General features: G+C 40.3%; 1 protein-coding gene across 1 annotated transcript in view; it reads right to left on the reverse strand.

The window, feature by feature from the left end:
• The window catches only part of LOC113034943 (serine protease HTRA1A-like), a 27,764-nt gene continuing 6,288 nt past the window's right edge, over window positions 1-21,476 (reverse strand). Inside the window, exons 2-9 of the mRNA XM_026190126.2 lie at window positions 17,933-18,032; window positions 17,159-17,363; window positions 4,618-4,812; window positions 4,497-4,529; window positions 4,302-4,416; window positions 2,553-2,616; window positions 2,318-2,413; window positions 1-686 (exon numbers count right to left, since the gene is read on the reverse strand). Coding sequence (XP_026045911.1) covers window positions 518-686; window positions 2,318-2,413; window positions 2,553-2,616; window positions 4,302-4,416; window positions 4,497-4,529; window positions 4,618-4,812; window positions 17,159-17,363; window positions 17,933-18,032 — 977 coding nt within the window. The 3' untranslated portion in view covers window positions 1-517. The remainder of the gene's footprint in view (window positions 687-2,317; window positions 2,414-2,552; window positions 2,617-4,301; window positions 4,417-4,496; window positions 4,530-4,617; window positions 4,813-17,158; window positions 17,364-17,932; window positions 18,033-21,476) is intronic.

Genomic DNA, 21,476 nt, shown 5'->3' on the forward strand with positions numbered 1-21,476 from the left:
TGGAGGTAAAAAACCTTTATTTTCTTCTCCAGTATACATCACATAAACAACAAAGTATTTCTACAGTACTTTAAAAAAAAGGGGGGGGAGTTTAGAAAACAACAATTTTACAAATATGATTTGCTCAGCAAGTCGCTTAAAATTGCTTCAAATTTCAGTCAGCCTGACTGAGCAACAGTACATTAAAAAAACAACAACAACAACAAAACAAGTAAGCAGGTGAAAACACTATGCCAATGACTATTTTTTTAAGGTTTAAGAACACACAGTAGTAGCTTTGATCAAAGCATTAAAGTCTAAACATGAGAACACACAGGGAAAACATAGTACAGCGCTGCTTTTAAAGCATCCGTACAGTCATTCCTTTCAAGGCAATGCCAGAAATTTCCTGGATGTGAGGCACCACCGGCCTTTGGCCACAGGGAGAGGGTGCGTCAGTAAAAAACCCCTCCGATATAAGGTCCACTGGTGATAAGTAAAAGCTAGCTCCAGCAACTGTGGTGTGATTTCTGGAGGGTCAAGGGTCAATTTCAATGGGAACAACAGTGAGGATGGCATCTTCATTGCCACGGCGCACAACCACTTTTAAGGTGTCATCTCTCTTGATGGCGGCGCTGACATCGGTTGCTGTTGAAATCCTATGGCCGTTGATCGAGATGATGACATCATGCTCTTTGAGTCCAGCGCTGGAGGACAGAAGAAGAAAGAATGATTGAGGGGTTCATAAATGGAAAAACATGTGCGAATAGGATGATCTTTGTTTTCGGAGCCCGACTATTCTAGTTGAGTTTTATGACATCAAGGCACAGTTTTAGCCTCTGAGGAGGTGTACAGATGTTTATCAAGTCCAGCTGTTCCATGTCACCTTCTATCACTGTATACACTATTTTTTTGTATGTTGACTAACAGAGCACAAAATACTGTAAAATCATAGGAACGTAGGAAATAAAAATGTCAGTCCACTGGTTTTATCCTATTGTTAATAAATCCCATACCAATCACTGAACTGATTGTTATTCTTTATTTCCACGTATATGAACTGAAGCTTATATTTGGTCATCCTCCATTGTGTTACATTTTAAGAAAATCTGTGATGTTTTTAAATGAATTAAGCTATTAAAGTAATCTGAATGATCAAATGAAATAAATGTTCATGGGTGTAGATGCCTTAACACATTAGTGGTTTAGTTTTATGACAATTTATACATCTTCTTATGTAATTTAACTATAGTTCCCTCTTTAGATTTCAGTGGAAAGAAAATATAGAGGTGAAATACTCTTCATTTTACATAGCCATAATCAGCTATTGGTAGGATTGTTTCCAGGTCTGTGAGCCTCTAAATCAACAAAAAATAAAAACACATTGACTAAAAGCACACTTTCAATGTAAAAAACAAAGTAGTAAAATGGGGATCACGCACAGACTGAGGCAGTAACCAGCAGTGATATCAAAAGCAGACTCTTAAAACAACTGCTTAATCATAGCCACATGTAAACATAGACCACCACACCTTCACTTGCAACAGCATCAATTAACGGAGCTGAAACTGGGATTTCAGTGCACTCGGTCGCCACAGAAACAATCCCTTCCCTACAGAAGAATCAAGATTCCAAAGTCCATAAACCAACATAACACAGAGTGAGATCAAAAGTGAAAAAAGCAGAGCCTAGAAAAAACAAAACAGAGAATATAAAAGGAACCACAGAAATGTTATAATGCAAAAGGGTGGGTTATTTAAGCAATGAGTAAACACTGATGAAACCTTGTAGGACAGACCACTATATAGTGGGATGGGTGAGCAGGCGCAGGAAAACCACAGTTCAGCTACTAACCTCCCTGCATGAGGTTTGAAGGAAATAGCTGACCTCAGCGTCTCCCGCGCCCTACTCTGCTGGAGTTGTGGTGGTGGCTGATTGGAGTGGGCCGCAATTGTGGGAGGAGGGGGATATTTTAGAGGGCCAAGCACTCTAGACATGCTAGAGTGAGCCATTAATTCACATGCTAGTAGGACAGCTATGTAGGAAGCTCTGGGCATGTGTGCAACCTCTTGATGGTTAAACTAGGAAAAGAAAATTAAGAAAGGAAATGAAATATACTATCTATTTGCATTTCGAGAGGCGAGCAGGGGCTGCGTGGAGAGTGATGAGAGTCTTGTGTGAATTTAGTGTAGATGTATTGTATTACGAGCCAAAGACAATATCCCATAGCTAGAGTCAGATAGAACCTCAATTTGCACTTCACTGAGATCCATAAAGTTACAATCAAGTTAGCTTCTACAGAGCCACTGTCTTTGGAAACTTATAATATATTGCTTACATTGCAGCTGGTGTCTTTGCAATGACCTCCATAACATAAGCTCCCGAGGTGATGTCAGGGAAGTCGCGGAGTCGAGTCTTCAGCTCTTTGGCTAGCCTAATGGTAGGGGGAAAAAAGGAGAGAGTTAAACACAAAATTCTGCAATTCCCTGTGACCTGGGTATAATACAATGTTTCATTTATTGCATTCTGGGGATTGAACACAATGGCTATGTACATAAAAGTGTGCAACTTACCCTGGAGTGAGAGTCATCATCCTCACACCAATATACTTCTTCTTTGCTTCTGTTCTCCCTAAGGCTGGACATAGAATATTCAGTTATCTTCTAACCTGGGTCTCTAGCTACAAACCAGAGACCAAACAGCACTTTTCTGTGTTGGAGTCTGCAGTTTCATTGCCCAAAGGCAGTGCTTTAGTAAAGGAATATGACCAGGGGAATCATCATCATTTTTTCAAGCATTCAATGGGATGTGCACTGTGAATTCAGCTCGACCTCGAGGCTAAGACTGTCAAGTTGGAGTTATACTGCAACATCCTGGGGCCTCAGAGGGGAAACAAAGTGGCAGGGACTTTCCCAAAACTGTAGCATATGCACTTTATTGAAAAGACAGCACGTTTTCAGAAGGACTGAGACAATCTTCACCTTTCACCAGCCCTACTTGAGCCATATTTAGCTCCCAGTGTCTTTGTCCCTTTCATCCAACTAGAAGGTTCACTGTTTTTGACAAAGTGAGGGACAGCCAGCATACATTACAAGTGAGTGTCACAACAGGACTTCTAGAGAGCGATTCAAACGTAGCCGAATCTGTGAACAATCTCAAAGGGTATAAAGAAAATAAGAAATGCAGGTTTTGCGCTGTGAAATATGTTTCGAATCTTTGTTTGAGATCCTTTTCTCAGTACATCATTTAGAAAACCCGTGAGTAGCTTTCTGTTCTGGTTCACTGGTTTTACTTAGCGGAGGCATTAGTCATTTGTGTAACAAACAATTACATGAACTCACTTGTCCACCTCAGAATTGGTTCAGGGTATTGCATTCTCAAGGCAGTGGCCTCAGAACAGCATATGCTCAATACTGTCATCAGTGCCACCATGCTGCACCTGTGACCAAGGCAGGGATGCTGGCATGGTGGATGCTGGCATGCATGTCTGAGTTATTGCTGCAGCCTTGCATCTCCATATGAGCATCACCTCTGATCTGATTGGTCTTTCTGGAAATCTGGACAGAGATGCTGAGATAAGCTGTCCACCCTGCTAGTAGAACAATAGTAGAACAATGTCTGACACTGACACAGTAGTGCAGGACTTTCTGGATCAGGAGGATATTCATGCACTTTCTTGGCAAGCATTTAGTCCTGATATGTTTCCTACTAAACATGTCTGAGACAGGCTGGGTCTTCATGTCCACTGCACAGCTGCAGGCTGCACACATCTGGGAAAGGTGAACAATTTCTCAACAGCTTATCAGGACACTTTTGCAGACAGGCAACTGCTGTCAGAGGAATAGCTGTATTATCAAATGTACTTACTATATATGTATTATAGTGCTGGTCTATAAAAGCTTTTGAAAACACCAACTTGCATTTTCCTTTTTGATTTGCATGGATCAGGTGAAGTCTGCTTTATATAGGTAAGTTTCTGAATTTCATTTCTTATGAAACACTACTCAATGAAAAGGGCAAAAAGCATAAAATAAAAACAAACAAACCAATATGCACTGGCACAGATTTTTCTTTTTAGTTTATTGTAATGTCAAAATTCTATTAGGTAATGCTGGGCATGGATTCCCATAGCTCTAAATACAGTGAACATATCGCAAGAGATCACACAAAGATGAAAACGAAAAAAACTCCTGAACTAGTGAGCTGAATTATAGCTCATTTAACTGAGATCACGGTCCAGCTCTCTTGGCTTCTATACTAAAAGTGATTGAAGAGAGCCAGTAAAATGAGAACATTAATAATGTGTCAGTGAGAGCTCATACCTCTGGACTGCCTGTCGTATGACTCGGCCAGGAACTGTCGAATCTTGTCCGAGGGTATGGCAAAGGAGATGCCCGCTGTCACCTTCAGCGTGTTAATCCCAATCACTTCACCATCCTATGCCAGTAAACCTCAACTCAGTGACTGTAAATGGTGAATTGTAGAAGCATAAAAACATATATATAATTCTGGCTTACCAGATTGACCAGAGGCCCTCCAGAGTTGCCGTACTGTGAACCAAAAAAGTAAATAACTTATCTGTAGTAATCCGAGAAAAGAAATTCAGTGAGAAATGACAATTCAGCTTTATTTATTTACGTTGATGATGGCGTCAGTTTGAATGTAGTCCATGTCAGAGTTGCGAAGGCCTAGCTCTCTGCCCCCTCGCTGAGTAGTGCTAACAATTCCTGTAGTAACCGTATTCTGGAGGGAAAATGGGCTGCCAATAGCAACCACAAACTCTCCTGGCCTCAAATCTGACGAACGGCCCAGCAGAAGTACAGGAAGCTTGGTCTGCAAGTGGGACACAGAGGGTCAGTATGTTTATATTTGGAATCCAAGGCTTGCAGGTAAAGAAAGCATTTCTTTAGCATTGATAGGATAGGGTTTAGAGGCGCAACGTCAGCTCAACAGTATGGTCTGCAAACTAGTCCACTCATGTCTCAGAATAATTTGCATTCCTTTTAGTGATTACCTGACTTTATGGCCAAATATGCTGCAAAATCTAATAACACTTCCAGCACCTTTTGTGTTTTGTGCTAATATGCGTATTAGCATTTTAGCAGCAAACGTAAACATGCTAACGTTTCTGTCCAGTCTCTCTGCGCAATAAGCTTACTGTAGAGTTATAGTCTTGAACCCCCCTCCCCCCAACACACACACACAGACACACACACACACAGATATTTTTCTAGCCATTTGACAGACTCCATAAAAGGAATAGGGAATCATTTGTGAAACTAGCATCTACATTTAGCCTACGCTACTCTGTCATCTGCTATTTTTAACTTTTATCTTTGCATCTTTTCAGTTACAAGTTATGCACAGAATAACAGAAAACAAAACAAGTGATGCAGTTAAACTTATTCAGCTATTCTTATACTAACTTAATGCATTCACTTTAAAACTAAACTATATTTCTTTGCTCCCTCGACATCCTCCATGTAAAGTTAATTAATATGTAAAAAAGTAACTCTGAAAGAAAATCACAAGTTCAGTGTTGCTTCATTTGCAGTCGCTCTGCTGAGCATTTCTCGTGATCAGGTGTTTTATAAGTGGACAGCAGAAAAAGAATTACAGCTAAACTGCAAGTCTTCTAAACATAACCCACTCAATGCAGCATGGTCCTGCTCCCACACAAAAACAATTACCACTTTAAAACCACAGGGGAAGGGAAATTTATGCCAAACAATCTAAAATACTGATAATCACGATGAAAGGCTTATTTGAAAGTGCAGCTCGGCTGAGAAATGATTCCTAATGGCAAATGTGTGCCAACAGACCACAGATGCTAGAAAATGGATAGATATTACAGTCAATAATGAGTACCTTAAGCTATGGTTGGGCCTGTTACACTGGGTGGTAGAAACCAGGCTGCTGAGTGCTTGCCTCAGACACCGAAAGAATATATTTATCCATCCACAGTGACAATTTCCTTCTTTATATGAAATCATCTCTGCTGGATAGTCCATAGTCAAAGCATGTGTAATGCCACATCCACATGGGTCTGTATACAGTTGTACCCAATAACCTGCAGGGAGGCAACTTTCTTAGAGGGGAAAAAAGTACCTATCCCAAGAGTTCCTCTTGTGAATCCATTTTGTTTACTCAGGGTTATAAATAGGTGGCGTAGGAGGGTGAATGTTCACAGGGACAGTAGCACATGTTAGTGTACACAGACAAAGGGATCATATAGGAAGCAATTTGCAAAATTATATCATTCCCAGCATTATATCGGGGATACCTAACTGCCAACGCATGCAAACACTTTCTCTGCATCGATGCATGTTTGCAGATGTAGATTAAATAAAGACATGCGACTCATAAGCGAATTGAAATGCATTTAGAAAACTGAGCTGCAGGAAAATGTCAGAGACAAATCTTTTCAGTGATACCGTGTTAAAGCTTTCTGTAAATGATCTCAGTGCTCATGGTGAAGTTATTATTAGAACATGACAAAGATAGTGAGGATGAGAACCTTTCAATCTTACCTCACATGCTGACAGAGACACAGATATAGAAATACAAACACAACTACTATAAATGTCGCAGGATTAGTTCCCAATTAGTGTGAGTTTGTTTCAACATTGTAGGGTTTGTTACAAAAAAATATGGCAACACGCACAAGCTACATAACTGTACGCACAATCCAACAAACAAGCATTTGGCATGCACATTCACATACAGAAAGACACCTGACACAGGAGTAGCAGTCTGTTTAATCACTCCAGCTCCCCCCTCCCGTCACACTCCATGTGAGATAAGAGTATAACCAGATGGAGACAGGAAGAAAAAGAAACACACACGCTGCGGAGAGAGAGAGAGGACATTAGGTGGATTCAAGTCCCTGCTAAGGCATTTACCCACTGCCTGTCACCATGATTCTGATAACAGTTAGTGATACTGGTTGTGTCATGGTGACTGTTGCTACCTTACCACCTGATCTGACTTTATTAAATGCAAGCAGTTTGCGGCTTAAAAGTTTCTACCTAACCCTGGGTCTCACACACACTCATGCAAAAATCACACTGCATTCACAAAAAGCATGCACATGCAGGGCAAAATGCAGAAGTTGGCTGACATGCAAACAGCACCTAGGTGAGAGGGCAGAGCAAACACAGAGCGAGTGGACTCCCCAAAGTTTCGAGAGACCCCTAGCTTACATATCACTTACTAATTGTTACTAGTCAGCAATCTGGAATCACTTGTGGAAAATCATCTCGCCATGTGAGTCCGCCTCGTCTGACCACCCAAGTGACTCACCGTGCTATTTCAGATGCACTGGTACTTTACCCAAAGACACTATAGCCGCACTTAAAGGAAAGAGGCAAGGTGAAAGAAGGGAACAACAAACACCACAAACCACAGGAAGAGAGTCTGAGAATGTGAGACGAAAGAGTGAATCAAAGTTACGTCAGGAGCCAGCTTATTACCCCTAAAAATATTTTTGGCTTAAGATGTAGAAAAAATAAAAACGACAGCCACGGTAACATTTATAGAACAACAAAAAAAAAAAAGTCTGATCTGATGAGGTCTATGAGGATAGATTTTTTTTTCTTCTTAAATAAAGGGCTCTTGTTTTGTTAGGTTTGAGACCGTTTCATTACCTCATATTATGGCAATGATGCCATAGATTATCCTCTCTTTTCTTGCCCAAAAGAATCTGTGTTTTCCACATTCTTGAGTGTTTAGATAATAGAGAGAAGTGGGCCATCAGATTGAGGAAAGGAGATTTAAACAGCTTTGTTTATGTTACCCAAAGAGGCAGCTGTAAGCGACACATTACTGAGAAAAATTCAAAGCTTTCGTAAAATCTGCTGTCGCCTAGCAGAGTATTTGTTCAACCGCCTGCACACAGAGAGGTTTGGCGAAAGGACAGTGAGAAGAATATGCTGGTTGACAACCCCACAGAAAGACTTGAAAATAGCTGTAGAGTTGCTATAAAGGGATTTATCAATGTTTGATGTTAAAGCTTGGGTCGTTTGGAGCCTCATTTAAAAGCCATTACACTAACTACCTTTTTATGACTAGACCAGGTGCAAACTTTAACTCCAGGCAAACTAAGATGGACTGAGGCTTAATAGTGTCTAAGGCACATGTGGACACACATATAATCACTCAGAGAAAGGGAGGAGGTCGCCTAAGCGTGAACCCTCACAAACTGAAGTCTGTAAATTAAATCCCACACACCTGGCACTGCTTAGATATACAGCTAGACCACGTCAAAATACACATATTCAGAAACAGAAGCTCGGGTTGGGTCAGTGCATGACCTGAACTGTATTAAAGCTCATATGCAGTCACATGGCCTCTAATGTTTCCTTCATGCAGGTGTCTTCAAAGCAAGGTGGGCATATTTTACAAAGCTCTACTTTACAAAATTCATAAGTACACTAAGGTATAGGGTTTTACTTGCTGAACTTGCCCTCGAGGTTGTGCTGATGCAGTTAAAAATGTGGCAGGATTCAGCATGCTCATGCAGTACATAACATCAAATAAGGGAATAAGAAGATCACGCTCAGGAGACTGAAAGAGGCTATGCTGACTGTGTTTGTGTGCTTGTGAGCCTGAGTGGTTGCACGGTGTACAATGGACTCGTTTACATGAATGATAGCACAAGTACAAAATAAGTAAATAGGTAATTACTTCACTATTTATAGTTTGAGAAAATTTTGTAGAAGTATGTAAAGTCACAATCAGCACATAAAATAGGCATTTCCCACTTCGTAGGTGTCCACGTCACACTGGGTGAAACCATATCCTTGCTGACTCCAGTGCGGAAACCACTCCACTATAGGTTCCATATGTTCTTGAGAATAAGAGCAAACATATGTCTGCGAGATTTGGACACATTTCACTCTGTAGCATGAACGCTTACGAGCACTAAAGGACATCTCAGTTCTGGCTAGACACCGCAAAACTTCGAACTGTGCAAATCACAGTGATGAGAGCAGAGGAGAGGAGGTCTAGTGGGTTCGTTTGCTCCAGGGGAGAGATCTGACAGCATAATATGGTTCATTTCGCTTTTACTTGAAGTATTTACATGGCGCTCAAGATGTTTCTGTTCTTTTAAGGCTGGTAGCTACTTTGGGGTTGAGCCAACCTCTTGGCCAGTATGTGCTGGAATATGCCATACTTGTGCTGACCCTGAGTATAACAGGAGATATAAAAAATGGATCAAGTCCTCAAGCTTCATTTTTTTAACCATCTATCTGCCCCTAACATTCTCCCTGACCCTTTCCACATTTTCCGACACCGTGTCCGTGTTGTTACTGTTACGGCTCGGGTGCCAGTTTTGCCTTTTGTCTTTGGAGAAGCAATCTACATTTTGATTAGATCGACAAGCAACATTATATAGCATTATGTATCAAAAGCTGGGGTAAAAAAGACAGGAAAAAAATCATGGCAAAAAGAATCTGCAGGTCATTGGCAAATTAACCACGATGACACCTCCCAGAGCCACTGACATCAGTGTTTCCAACTTTGGGCTCACCCGTTTGATGGTAACGTGCAGGTGCTAGCAGTGCATGGAAATGGTTCCAATGAAAAAGAGGCCACTTTACTTCCTGTTTGCCTTTCATGCCAATTATTAGACCTATTAAAAGCCAATAAATAAAAGCCAGGAAAAACTAGCTAAAGGTAATGTGTCATCTATCCAGATTAAGAACCAAACAGTTATACCTAGATATATGATGCCTTAGCCTAATTTTGTACTGGATTTGAGATATCTGTCCCCGATAATGCAATAAATATGAGTGGTGTTTACATTTTGGAGCCTATAACAGTGCACTTTTAAAACCTTTTTTTTCTGGTTCAGAGAGGGCCTTTGTAAGGTGACAACACAAATCAGCACAATCAGTCTGTTACATGTTACATCTCTGTGTTAGTGGAGAGAACCGAAAGCTATGCATTTTCCTACAATTTCGGGCTTCTTATTAATTGCCTGATATATCTGAGGAAATGAAACAAACAAGCTAACAAAACTTGTAAAAAAGATTCAAAATGCAATCTGTAGATTCATTTGTTTCCCGGAAGATGTGTCACTGCTGATTTATGAATGTAAAAACTCTAATTACACTTAAACATAAGTAGCGAGTGTGCTTGGTTTCAGAGCAGGGTTTTAAACAGGGACAAAAGCCTGTGTCCTTGTTTATATGCCACTGGAGCAAATGTGACTTTTTAAAAAAAAAATCTGAGTGGACTAACCTTAAAACACGGGTTCACTCAGCTGCCTTTAAAATAGCTTGCAGTTGTCTCATAATTACATAGCTGAAGATGCATCATACCTTGTGTCATTAGGGAAACAATAAAGGTTATTGATAATCAGCACTGAGTCAAATATGCCGGTAATCCCGTGGGCAAGGCTGTTGCCAAGAAAACAATTACACATCAAAACAGTAGGCCAAGACAATGAGTGTCAACACCCAGTCGGGTAAAACTATGTGTGTCTATGTGTCCATTTTCCTTGGCTCTTTTCCCATACTACTGCATCTTTAGGCCTGGGAACCTTTTTGGTTACAGAGGAGAGAGATGAAGGAGAATAGATGGCTCAGGAAGGGAGGAGGAAGTGATTCATTTCCTTTTTGCCTGTCTCCAAAGGCGACACACAGTGTCTTTCCACTGGCAGAGGAGCGTGACCTCCACGTCCCCGCAGTGAGCTGTCTTACACCCATGTGGACAAATGCGGACTCATACACTTTCATAATGGTTTGAATAACTGCTTTTGTCTATCACCTCTGTTAATTGAGGGATTTCAAATGAAATGTGGGCATCTTCTGCAGAAATATTTACCCAGTGTTACTAATATAAACAGACAAAATAAACAGATCAGTGCAGGCTGCTTTATAGACATTCACATAACACAGACGCACACAAAATCCAGCCCTGTCCAAACCAACACCAGGCAAATTTCCCAGAGAGGCTGGTTAAAAATGTTGATCGCCAGTAAAAACAGTTCTATTGTTGCATGAGAACACATGGAGAATAAAAGACTTGTTTTACCACAATACAGCACTTGTAAAGCTGAGAAAAAGTTAATGACTCATTAACTTTGAATCTTTTTGAGTCACCTTATCTTCAAAAAGCTTTTTTTCACCCATTCTAGGATTGACACTTACAGTGATATTGATGGCACATTTATAGCTCATCATTTAGCCTCTCGGTGATTTCAGATGTAAGTGGGCAAAAGCAGATTTTAATTTAGTATGCAGGGGTCAGTTTGCACTATCTAAAATCATGACTGCTTGCTCTGTTGCCTACAAATAATACAAAATGTGATGGCCAGATTCAGTTACTTTGTTCACTTCTCTGGAGGCAGTGGCCTATTTTTCAAGGCCTAGGATATCCAGATAGGGGATAATGAATATCCCGCCAAGACTTTCTATTTCATGCCCTCGCCATTGTTAACAATTGCAGTTTAAATTTTAATATACCTGAATAAAAAGCTCAATCACTTTCACAACATCTTTAGAAGATGACTATCATTGAAAGTAAGGTAGAGTTCGGTAATTTTAACATTTTGTCCTCACTATTCCACCCCCTATGCAAAGCACTACCTTATCGTGGTGGAGGGGTTCGTGTGCCCCAGGGATCCCAGGAATTATGTTGTCCAGGGGCTTCTGCCCCCTGGTAGAGTCTCCCATGGCAAATTGATCCTGGGTGAGGGACCAGACAAAGAGCAATTCAGAACACCCCCATGAGTAGAACACCAAGGGAACAGTTCACTCTGCTCGGGATAGGGTTACCAGGGCCCCGGCGTGGAGCCAGGGCTAGGGAGCGTCTGTTGGCCAGGCCTTAGTCCATGGGGCCCGGTCGGGCACAGCCCAAAAAAGGGCCCCACTTTGACTGAGAAAATTGTTGGGCGGTGGAAGGAATACTTCAAGGACCTCCTTAAACCCACTGGCACATCTTCTGTGGAGGAAGCAGAGTCTGGGGACGAGGGGGATGATCGGCCAATCTCCGGGGGCGAGGTCACTGAGGCAGTTAAACAATGCCTTGGTGGCAGAGCCCCTGGGGGGGGATGAGGTCTGCCCTGAGTTCCTGAAGGCTCTGGATGTTGCTGGGCTGTCCTGGTTGACACGCCTCTCCAATGTTGAGTGGAGATCAGGGGCGGTACCTCTGGGAATGAGAATCAGCACCTACAAATCTGAGGCCATGGCCTCAGCTGGAAAAGGTTGCCCACTCTGGGTCAGGGACGAGTTCCTGCCCCAATGGATGGATGGATGTATGGATGTTCCTAACACACACATCACACACCACAGCCTTCCTGTGGTCAAGTAGAGCTCTCGCACTGGATTACTATACAGAGCTGTAGTCTTAAGGGACTTTGAAGTAAAGAGGTAAGAGGCTTTTTAGCTGCAGAGTCAAAGATAATGCATGGCAGTACATTTGCATTTCATTAAAGCAACCAAATCACTTTCTAATAACTGCACAGATTAAGCCATAAACTGAAACATTAAAAAATATGACATACTGCACGGGACATTTGGAACATTTTGAAGTTCTAACGAGGCAGTCTGTGTTGCTCTCTATCAGCCTAAGTAAACAAATGTCCAACAGGCTTTGGAATCACTTACAGGTATAAGTGAACAGGGGTCTGAAAGACTTAAAAACCTAAAGCTTGATGGGCTCCATCACGCGCATCACACAGTGCAATCATTAACCTATTAGCTCACAAAGTCCTTCAGACATGTGGATCCATTTTCCAGGCCTTGGCCACATCACCCTCTCATTCTCTGTCCCTCTTGCTTTCTCTTTCCCCCCATACTCTCTACACAGGAACAAGTGAGCACAGCACTTTTTCCCCCTCTTTCCGTCCCCCTCTGAAGTTCCAGCTGCTGTAGACAGACTAATGTGTTCCCCAGAGCTGAGGGGCAGACCACAGCCCCAGGAACAGACTGGGCCCTGCTACCAATAAACTCTAGTTTCACATAGAAAAAGAGAGAGAAAGAAAAGAGAAGAGATTCATTATACAGTCAGGGAAAACTTAACTTTAAACTTTCTCACTCATAAACAATTGTACCATTGTGGAGTTTTATTGATTATTTTTGGCTGCTTCTATACTGCTGACATTGTAAACAATTAGCTTTTATTTAACTGGAAGAACACTATTGGGGCTGGTAAGCAAAGGCAAATGATGACTGATGGGGGGGACGATGGAAGACTTTCAGCAACAAAATAGCTGAAAACTGACCTCTGTAGCTTTAAAAAATTAAAATCCCTCAAATCTTTCTGAACACAAAAAATAGAAAGCTTAAACAAGAGAATATTTGCTTTTTCTTACTTACTCTGAAAATGAATATGATATAGATATAGCCAACATCACTTTTTATTGATTTATTCATAGACAGTGAATAGGCATTGAATGAATTATTCTCTGCCAAATTCAGCTATTAACATCTTCAAAACTAAAAGATCGTGTCATTTTAATGATATGGATTACAGACTATATATAAAAGATGGATGTCGCTTTTGGATCTGAAAGTCAAACCATTCCTAACGTCCCTTTAAATCTTATTTTTAATAGCCAGCAGTGGATGATCCTCTAGTTACAAAAATGTGTGCTTTCAGAGGAGTCTAGGGGAAAACGATCCTTTGGCTACTTAGTCTGTGACCACAGACTCACCTTTACAGTAAAATGTAGTACAAAGTAGGATGTTCAACAGTATGAGTGGGAAGTCTTTGGTTTCACGGTCAGAACTGCCCCTTTACTCATAACATCCAGTTTGAAAACACTAAGATGCTGATGGTTAAGTTGCTGTGCTGGAGGCTTCACTAACCTTTGGCTACTATCACAATGGCTTATTTGAAGTCTTCCTATTCATACCTCAGATTTTATGTTGACATTACTCTGTCGTCTAAAACTGTGGTAATAAAAGAAGACTATTATGAAGTTGAAATATGTGGTTATTACACTTTAGGTGCTATAATTAAACAACCCGAGGTAATTATTCTGCATGGTTTCAATGTCCCTTTTAATGCAAACCAACTTTGCTTGCCCTCCCGCCCTCACATTATAACAGACTCATCGTCTAATTTTCCATCTAATAACTCTCACTAGTTCCACACGCTAAGTTCTGCACATTAACAGAAATCCGAGTTCCAAATAAAAATCTAAATAATGGTGCCTTTGCAAAGTGACCACAGGTCTTCTGGGGCTTCATCGCTGACACATGGTCTGGATAACTCATTCTGGCTTCATATAAAACAAACACTTCATACTCATAGTGTTGAATGTCTTGAATTACAGCAAACCTACTCAAATTACCTGCTTCTTATTTTGCAGGCAATTTTTAGTAAAGCAGTTTGGTGTTTATCAAGAAAAAGTCTGATGCATCGAAATGTTTCAAATGCATGTGCAGTGAAAGGTTTCTATGATGATGAAGATTCTTAAACGGCCTATATCTTTATGTTACTACATGTTATAAGTACCAGTCATTCCTGAATCTGCACAGCCACTGACCATGTGCTGCAAACAAACAGGGGAAATCCCCCTCAATAAAGACCAGACTGACTGTCATCAACAGACTGAACAGGTTTTATCATAGAATGAACAAATACAAAGCACATGTCATTGCTCTTTTCTGCACTCCTTGCTCAATTTGTGCACCGAACAAAACCTGAATGCTTCAACCTCTTCAGACTTAAGGGTGGTTGGGGGGGGTCTTTGTAACACACCTCACTCTGCAATCGTGACCAACTTTTCAGCTGTGTCACAGAGCCATGAGAGTGAGCTCCCTAATGCAGCTCTGCTATGATTCGCAGTCAATAGGCCGTGGCTCTCTGCCACACATTCCTTCACATGACTGGCTGTGATTAACATGCAACGTGGATCCCTCTGGTCCAGTAGACAGACAAAAACGCAGACAGATAGGGACATTGAGAGAACTGGAGAGAAAATGCAACAAACATATGTGCTACAAAGCAATGCGTTTTCCTTTAAATATCAACACCATCCATAGATTTTTACCTGCCAGGAATAAGTGAGTGTCTCTGCAAATTGGTTGTGAAACGAGCATTGTAGTATCTGTTAGTTGTTTTTGCAGCTTGTTGTGTATGAACACTAACAAGATCTGGACTGACTGCAAGCCAGCTGTGTTTTAAAGACCCATCTGGTTGCACCTGCATGCTCACTTTGCTTCACTTGCACTCTGAGTACTAGGCTAAATTTGGAACACTGTCATTCCAGACTTGAATCGCCAAACCAACAAAATAGTTTTTTAACAGCAGTTTAATGGGAGAATTACAAAACCGTGAGTTAATATTTTTATTCTGTTGTGCTGGCTGTGACTTCAGAAAGCTTGGTCAAAAATACCTTTGCAGACTTTTTCACTTCAACTAACTCAGGACTCATTGGATAAATGCTTATTTGTCAAGCCTTAATTTGGCCAAATGAACTCAGTACAGTACTCAGTGAAACCAATTCAGAGACTTGTACATATATGGCAATAGACACACAAAGGTATGTCTGTAATTTTGTAAAAGCTGTTTCCCTTTACAGTCACTGCAGTATGGGACTAGATAAACAGATATGGTGGGACATTTATGTACAGTCATCAAGGGCATGGAAAACATGCTAATATAATGGTGGAATAATTGTACAGCATTTTAAAAAACAAGAATTGGTTCAGATTTTATCACTACAGTCAAAAGTCAAATATATACATAAATACATTTACTTAAATCATTTAATAAGTGACTGAAGGTTCTGAAGGATCTATTAACTTGAAAAGTTAAAGAAAAGGCCAAGGTCTACTAACTTCTCAGTGATCATGATTCATTGCAGCTGGTAGTTTGTCTTTGTCAGGATAAAAAGGATTTGTTTGACTCAATGATCAATGCTGACCAATACTCAGAACAAAAAAAAAAGAAAAAAGAACAATGGGAGAGTCCAACGAATTCAGCAAAGATGTAAGAAGACGAATTGCAGCTTTACACAAGTTATGAAGGTGTCTTGGAGCCATTTCTAAAATACTGGATATTCAAAGATCATCAGTTCAAACAAATGTATAAGTTAATCAGAATTGTGACAACTTTGCCAAAGTCTGCAAGAAGAGCCAAAGTGTCACCCTCAGATGAGAGAAAATTGGTTAAAATGCTTAAAAACAACCCAGGAAATACCAAGAAAACAAGCCTGCCATGAACTGGAAACTACTGCAACACCAGCTTTACTGTACATAGAAAAGAAAGTTTTACACCACCATGGACCAATAGGGGGCTGACCAGGAAAGAAGGCCCTGCAACAACAGTAAGCATGACTAAAATTTGCAGCTGCCAACATGCACTAACCACATGTCTTCTAGAGAAACGTTTTACAGTCAGACGAGACAAAGACTGATATTTGGCCACAGCAGCAAGAGAACAAAAGGTGAAACTTGCTAAGGGAAATTAACCACATATTAATAGGGGTGTTTGTATATAGTTGAGCCTGTATAATTCTGACCCTGTGTGGATGACATAAAATCCCAAATAAATTCAAACTTGTGCACCAAATTTAAAGTCATTAAACATGTACATGTACAGTCATTGCACCCTGCAAAACAGATAGTTCAAAGAAATCATTAAAAACTTACCATGAAATTTTAGAAAATACTTCTATAGCTGAAAATTAGATATTGTTAGAAGTTCAATAACACCCTCATGTCTGCATGCTAGCTAAGAATAAAAGCCAAAAGGCAATTAGCTTAGATGCGCATAAAGACTGTCAGAGAAATACTGAAAGCATACATTTGTCTCGTTTGTTTAATCAGTACATAAATAGAAATGTCAAATAACTATGAACAAGTAGTTAAATGCTCATATTATTTCTTGGCGAACAGAAGCCAAGTGTATGACTGCTTTGAGTCTCTACTGCCAAGTCTTTACACTGAAAACAAAGCTAATCAGCACATCTGGCTCTTGCTTAATGTTTAATGTAGACAGATGTATGGTCTTTTTGATCTTCTTATCTCACTCTTGGCAGGAAAGTGAATGAGGACTATTTCCAGTATTTAAAACTATTCCTTTTATGGTGTGCTTGCTTAGATACGAAGCAAGAAAAACAAAAGCGAACAAAAAATTAATGGTGTTCACTGAGAACACCTCTAACTACCACATCTTCTAAATTTTGCAAGGTTTCTAGAAGTCTGACACTTTAACTAACCGGTGCATCGATCTCAATGAGGGCGATGTCTGATTTCTCATCCACGTCTTTGATTTTGGCATCATAGGAGGCGCCGCTCTTTAGCTCCACTTTCACTCTGTGTTTATTGGCCACCACGTGGGCATTGGTCACAATTTGGCCATCTTCAGACACAACAAAACCAGAACCACTGGCCACTGCCACTTCACGCTTGGAATAAGTCATCCTGTGGAGGGAAGAAAGGGAGACATTAGGAAAGAGTAGGAAAAGGTTAGACTACTGGTATTCTTTCCTCTCCCCTTTAACAGTTTTTCCAGAATAGTAAAATAAAGCAGTACATGGTGTAATAGAAGTGTTAAATGCAAACCAAAAGTATGTATACTATATATATATATATAAACAGTAAGAAGGTGAGTATATAAAGCTAAGCTGGAGAGATGAATAAAACAAGAGACAGATCTAAGTGAAACAACGACAGATGAAGGAGAGACAGAAATCTGAAAATCAGAGGGTTTTGACCTTCAAAAAAACCACTTCACAAGTGATGGTGACAGACAGAAGAGAGATGAGACAGATGAAGAATCAAAGTGTCAAAGAACAAGAAGCAGAGATTAAAAAGCACAAAAATCTGGTCGGATGATTTTTAAAAAGAAGATGAAAGACTAAACTTGAGAATAAGGTGCTCTACCAACTGGTGCAGTGTGTTTAAGTACACAGGTAGGTTGTAAATTCTAGGGTTTTTCAGTCTGCCCCTCCCCAGCACCGAGCACAGACACACAGGTACGCAGCTCATACTTGCGGTAGAGTTCAATGTGAACCACAGACGGAGCAATTTTCTCCACCACGTCGGCAATGAAGTTGTATTTGTGCCTCGGGCTGTCTGGATTGTCTTGAGCTGGAAATACATCATGCACACACAAATACACAAATAGGATGTCAGCCTGGTAAAAACAAACAAAAGATGCATGGAAATACTGCATGATGTAAGAGCTGTGTGAGGATAGAGAACCAACACATTAAACTACCCTTCATCATAACACATCTGGGAAAAGAACAGATGACAGTTCATCTGCGGTTGAGACTGTCTAGGTCTAGGTCTGACACACATGTACTCACTCATTTACAGAGTCTGGTAATAAACCTTACAAATAAACACTTCACACTGACATTTACCCTTATCTTACCCCATGGTTAAGGGTGAAAACAGAGCAGTTCTAAAACCATCCGCAGCTCATTTGTCAAGTATAACACACAGACAGTGTGACACTGTATGTTAAGGGACTGCCAAATTCACTGAATCACCCATCCAGCTTTGGTAAGTCAGGAAATGCTGACTGACTTACCTGCTCATTAAATCCTACTCAAATGACAGTTTAAGCAAGGCTATGAATCAAGACGTCCCCAACCTTTCCCTCTTTGCTTTTCATCCTTCCATCCATAAGCTGTTATTTTGCCACGTACTTTGAACTATTTTGTCTCACAAGAACAATTTTCAGTCATTACTTTCTCCTAGATGACAGAAATTGCAAAAGTATAATCCCCTGGATATCAGTGATTGCACTGAAGGGTAAAGAAACAACAAAGAGACACTTGAGTTGCAGTTAAGCTAACACCAGCATTTAATGAGCATCATGCTGCTGTATGGAACACCATTAAAAAGTACAGTCCACAAACATTTGACAAACTGCAGGAAGTAAATTCTTCTGCATGTGGTTGAAGTCTTGGTGGTCGCAGTGAAGCACCAAAATTTGTTTAGCGGGAGTTTGTTAGCTGTGAAAGTGTTCTGTTAGCTAGCAACCGTATTTATAAACTGAAGATAAAAGATGGATACAGATCAGTTCTGTATCTGAAAAGCAACGCCAATTCAGAAGTGACTTAAACCAGATCTCTTTCTAGTGGACTGTTGCAGTGGGCCACACTGAAAAGTTAATGAAGACATAAAATTAACAATGAGCAGAACTGAGTTTAACTTATCGGAGAGGCCCTTCACTACAGCTCACAACAGTTTCTCATGAGGCCCCTTGGAAAAACGAATTACCAACCCCTGCTGGAAGAAGTCATAAGGAAAATTACTTGGATTAACACTTTCCTGATGAGTATGTGGTTTCCATGTTGGACCCACCCCTTCCAGCACTTCCAGTTCTAAAAGCTAAAATGCTCAGACACTTCACAATGGTAGCTCAGGAAAAAGTGGGCCTTGGTTATAAACTGTTATGTTTTTAACTGAATCATAAACACAGAAAGATGCATGCATGCACACCTGCGACAAGAAGCTCACAGTAGTAGTGATTCTGGTAATATTGTCCTCCCACTTTCCCTCAGCTGAGCTGTAATGTAATTCAAATTCCTTTACACTGGATGTGGACAGAAAACAGTTCTACATGAATTTACTTGCAGTAAGGTTTATGGATTTTTTGCTCATGTTATTAAATATTAACAACGGCAGTAAGGTCATGCTCTTTGGAAAGAGACACTGTTGTTGAGTTAAGCACAAGGAATATCATTTATTTCTAATAAATTAAAGTGAAGTGCCAATATGTCCGAAACTGGACACCAAAACAGTCTAGATGAATGAACAGTGCTACAGTCCGGAGGAAAACATATAAAGTACATTTTGAGGTGAAAATTCCTTCAAGATAAACCCTTTGAGCATCATGAATCAATAATCCAAATCAATAATTTTACTAGAAATTTTTTGAGTTGTGGAGTTTTTCACCTCACGGATGTATGTACTGAAATCCATTTCAGTCCTGCTAATAATTGTCAAGCTATTTCTCTAAAAAAATTCAGATGCCCACCTCATATTGTAATGAAAGGACAAACGAGGGGCTCACCAAAGTTAGCAGGTTTCTGGGCATCTGGCGATTAAGATTGCCTGTGCAGAATTTTACTATAATCCATCAAATGCTTGATGATTATTTCTGGGTATACGGTGTACCAAATGCTATTCTTAGAGCTAAAAGCCACTGAAAGAAAAAAGAAAACCAAGTTGCTCATAAATAAATGTAACCCCTTTTTTTCCCCCAACCCCGACATATATTTTCCTGAACTTTAAATCAAGTATTAAACATTATAAAGGCCAAACAACCTTCTTGCAATAGTATGAAGAAAAGATGGAAATGTTGGAGTAATTTCCTCCCTGCTAGCTTCAAACCCGGGGGGTTTCGTGGTCAGCTCTGATAGGATTACTGTGAGAGAAAGCAGGGCCCGGGGTCCAGAATCTGTGTTGTTTCTGGAGTGCACAAACAGGCTCCCAGTCTCTTCCACTTCACCATGTTATAATGAGTGAGGCCTCCTTGCACACATGCGGAAACCAGGAACACTCTGCTGCCACTACAATGCCAGTGTGATGATAGCAAACTTATAGGCCTAGTGGTGGTGATTTGGTAGAGACAGGATGTCATGAATCAGCCATTTTCTCCTGAGTTATATAGTGAGATAGATCATTTCATTGCTCAACTGAGCTTACAGCTGAAGCTTAGAAAGACTTTACTGTTGGAAAATTAAGTTGACTTATGAGCGAAACTGAAAAGAAGCGTCTAGATGCCAAAACGTGACTGATTCATCTTGATATGTGGAGAGAAAGTGGGATTTAAAGGCTTCTGATCACTGTCTCATCTAAGTATTGCTCACGAAAAACCTCTCCATCTGCTGAACTGCTGCTATAGTAAGATGGGATCTGTGATTGCAAGGTAATTTTCTAAACAGCTTATGTGTGTGTGACATTTATACATTTAATTAGAGTCATTATAAGGAAAGAAAAGAGGACATGCTTTTGATGGTGTGAAAAGTGGTGCGTTCAACTTCTTTTGAAAATGGGCTTGTTTAGGGTGTCACAGAGTACATTATAATAGACTCAGAAACTGCATGCAGTTTCAAAATAACTGCATGCAAATTTAATGGGCATAATTTGCCCGCAGGAGCTATTTGGAGATTACCTAAAGGCAATCATTTAGAAGCTAATGTAAAAGTAAGCTGTAGGTCACTAATAAACAAGGCAAATGGCTTTTTAGTTCAAAAAGCAGATTGAACTAGAAATCCAAGTAACATAGCGTTTTTCCTCATAGGCGACAAAACCAACATAAACACATATAATAGGCATATAATAACAGAATGACCAATGATAGACTGAAAAGCATTTTTCATGCAGATTGATCATATAGAGATATATACTCACTTGCCACTTTATTAGGTATACCTGTTTAAGTACTTGTTAATGCAAATATCTAACCAGTCGGTCACATATCACGTGCACATGGTGACACCAGCTGAAAGTAATTCAACTTGAATATAAAAATGGGGGGGGATTTAAGAGACTTTGTATGTGGCATAGTCATTG

This window comes from Astatotilapia calliptera, chromosome 13 (assembly GCF_964374335.1).
Source record: "Astatotilapia calliptera chromosome 13, fAstCal68.1, whole genome shotgun sequence".
NCBI classification, from domain to species: Eukaryota; Metazoa; Chordata; class Actinopteri; order Cichliformes; family Cichlidae; genus Astatotilapia; species Astatotilapia calliptera.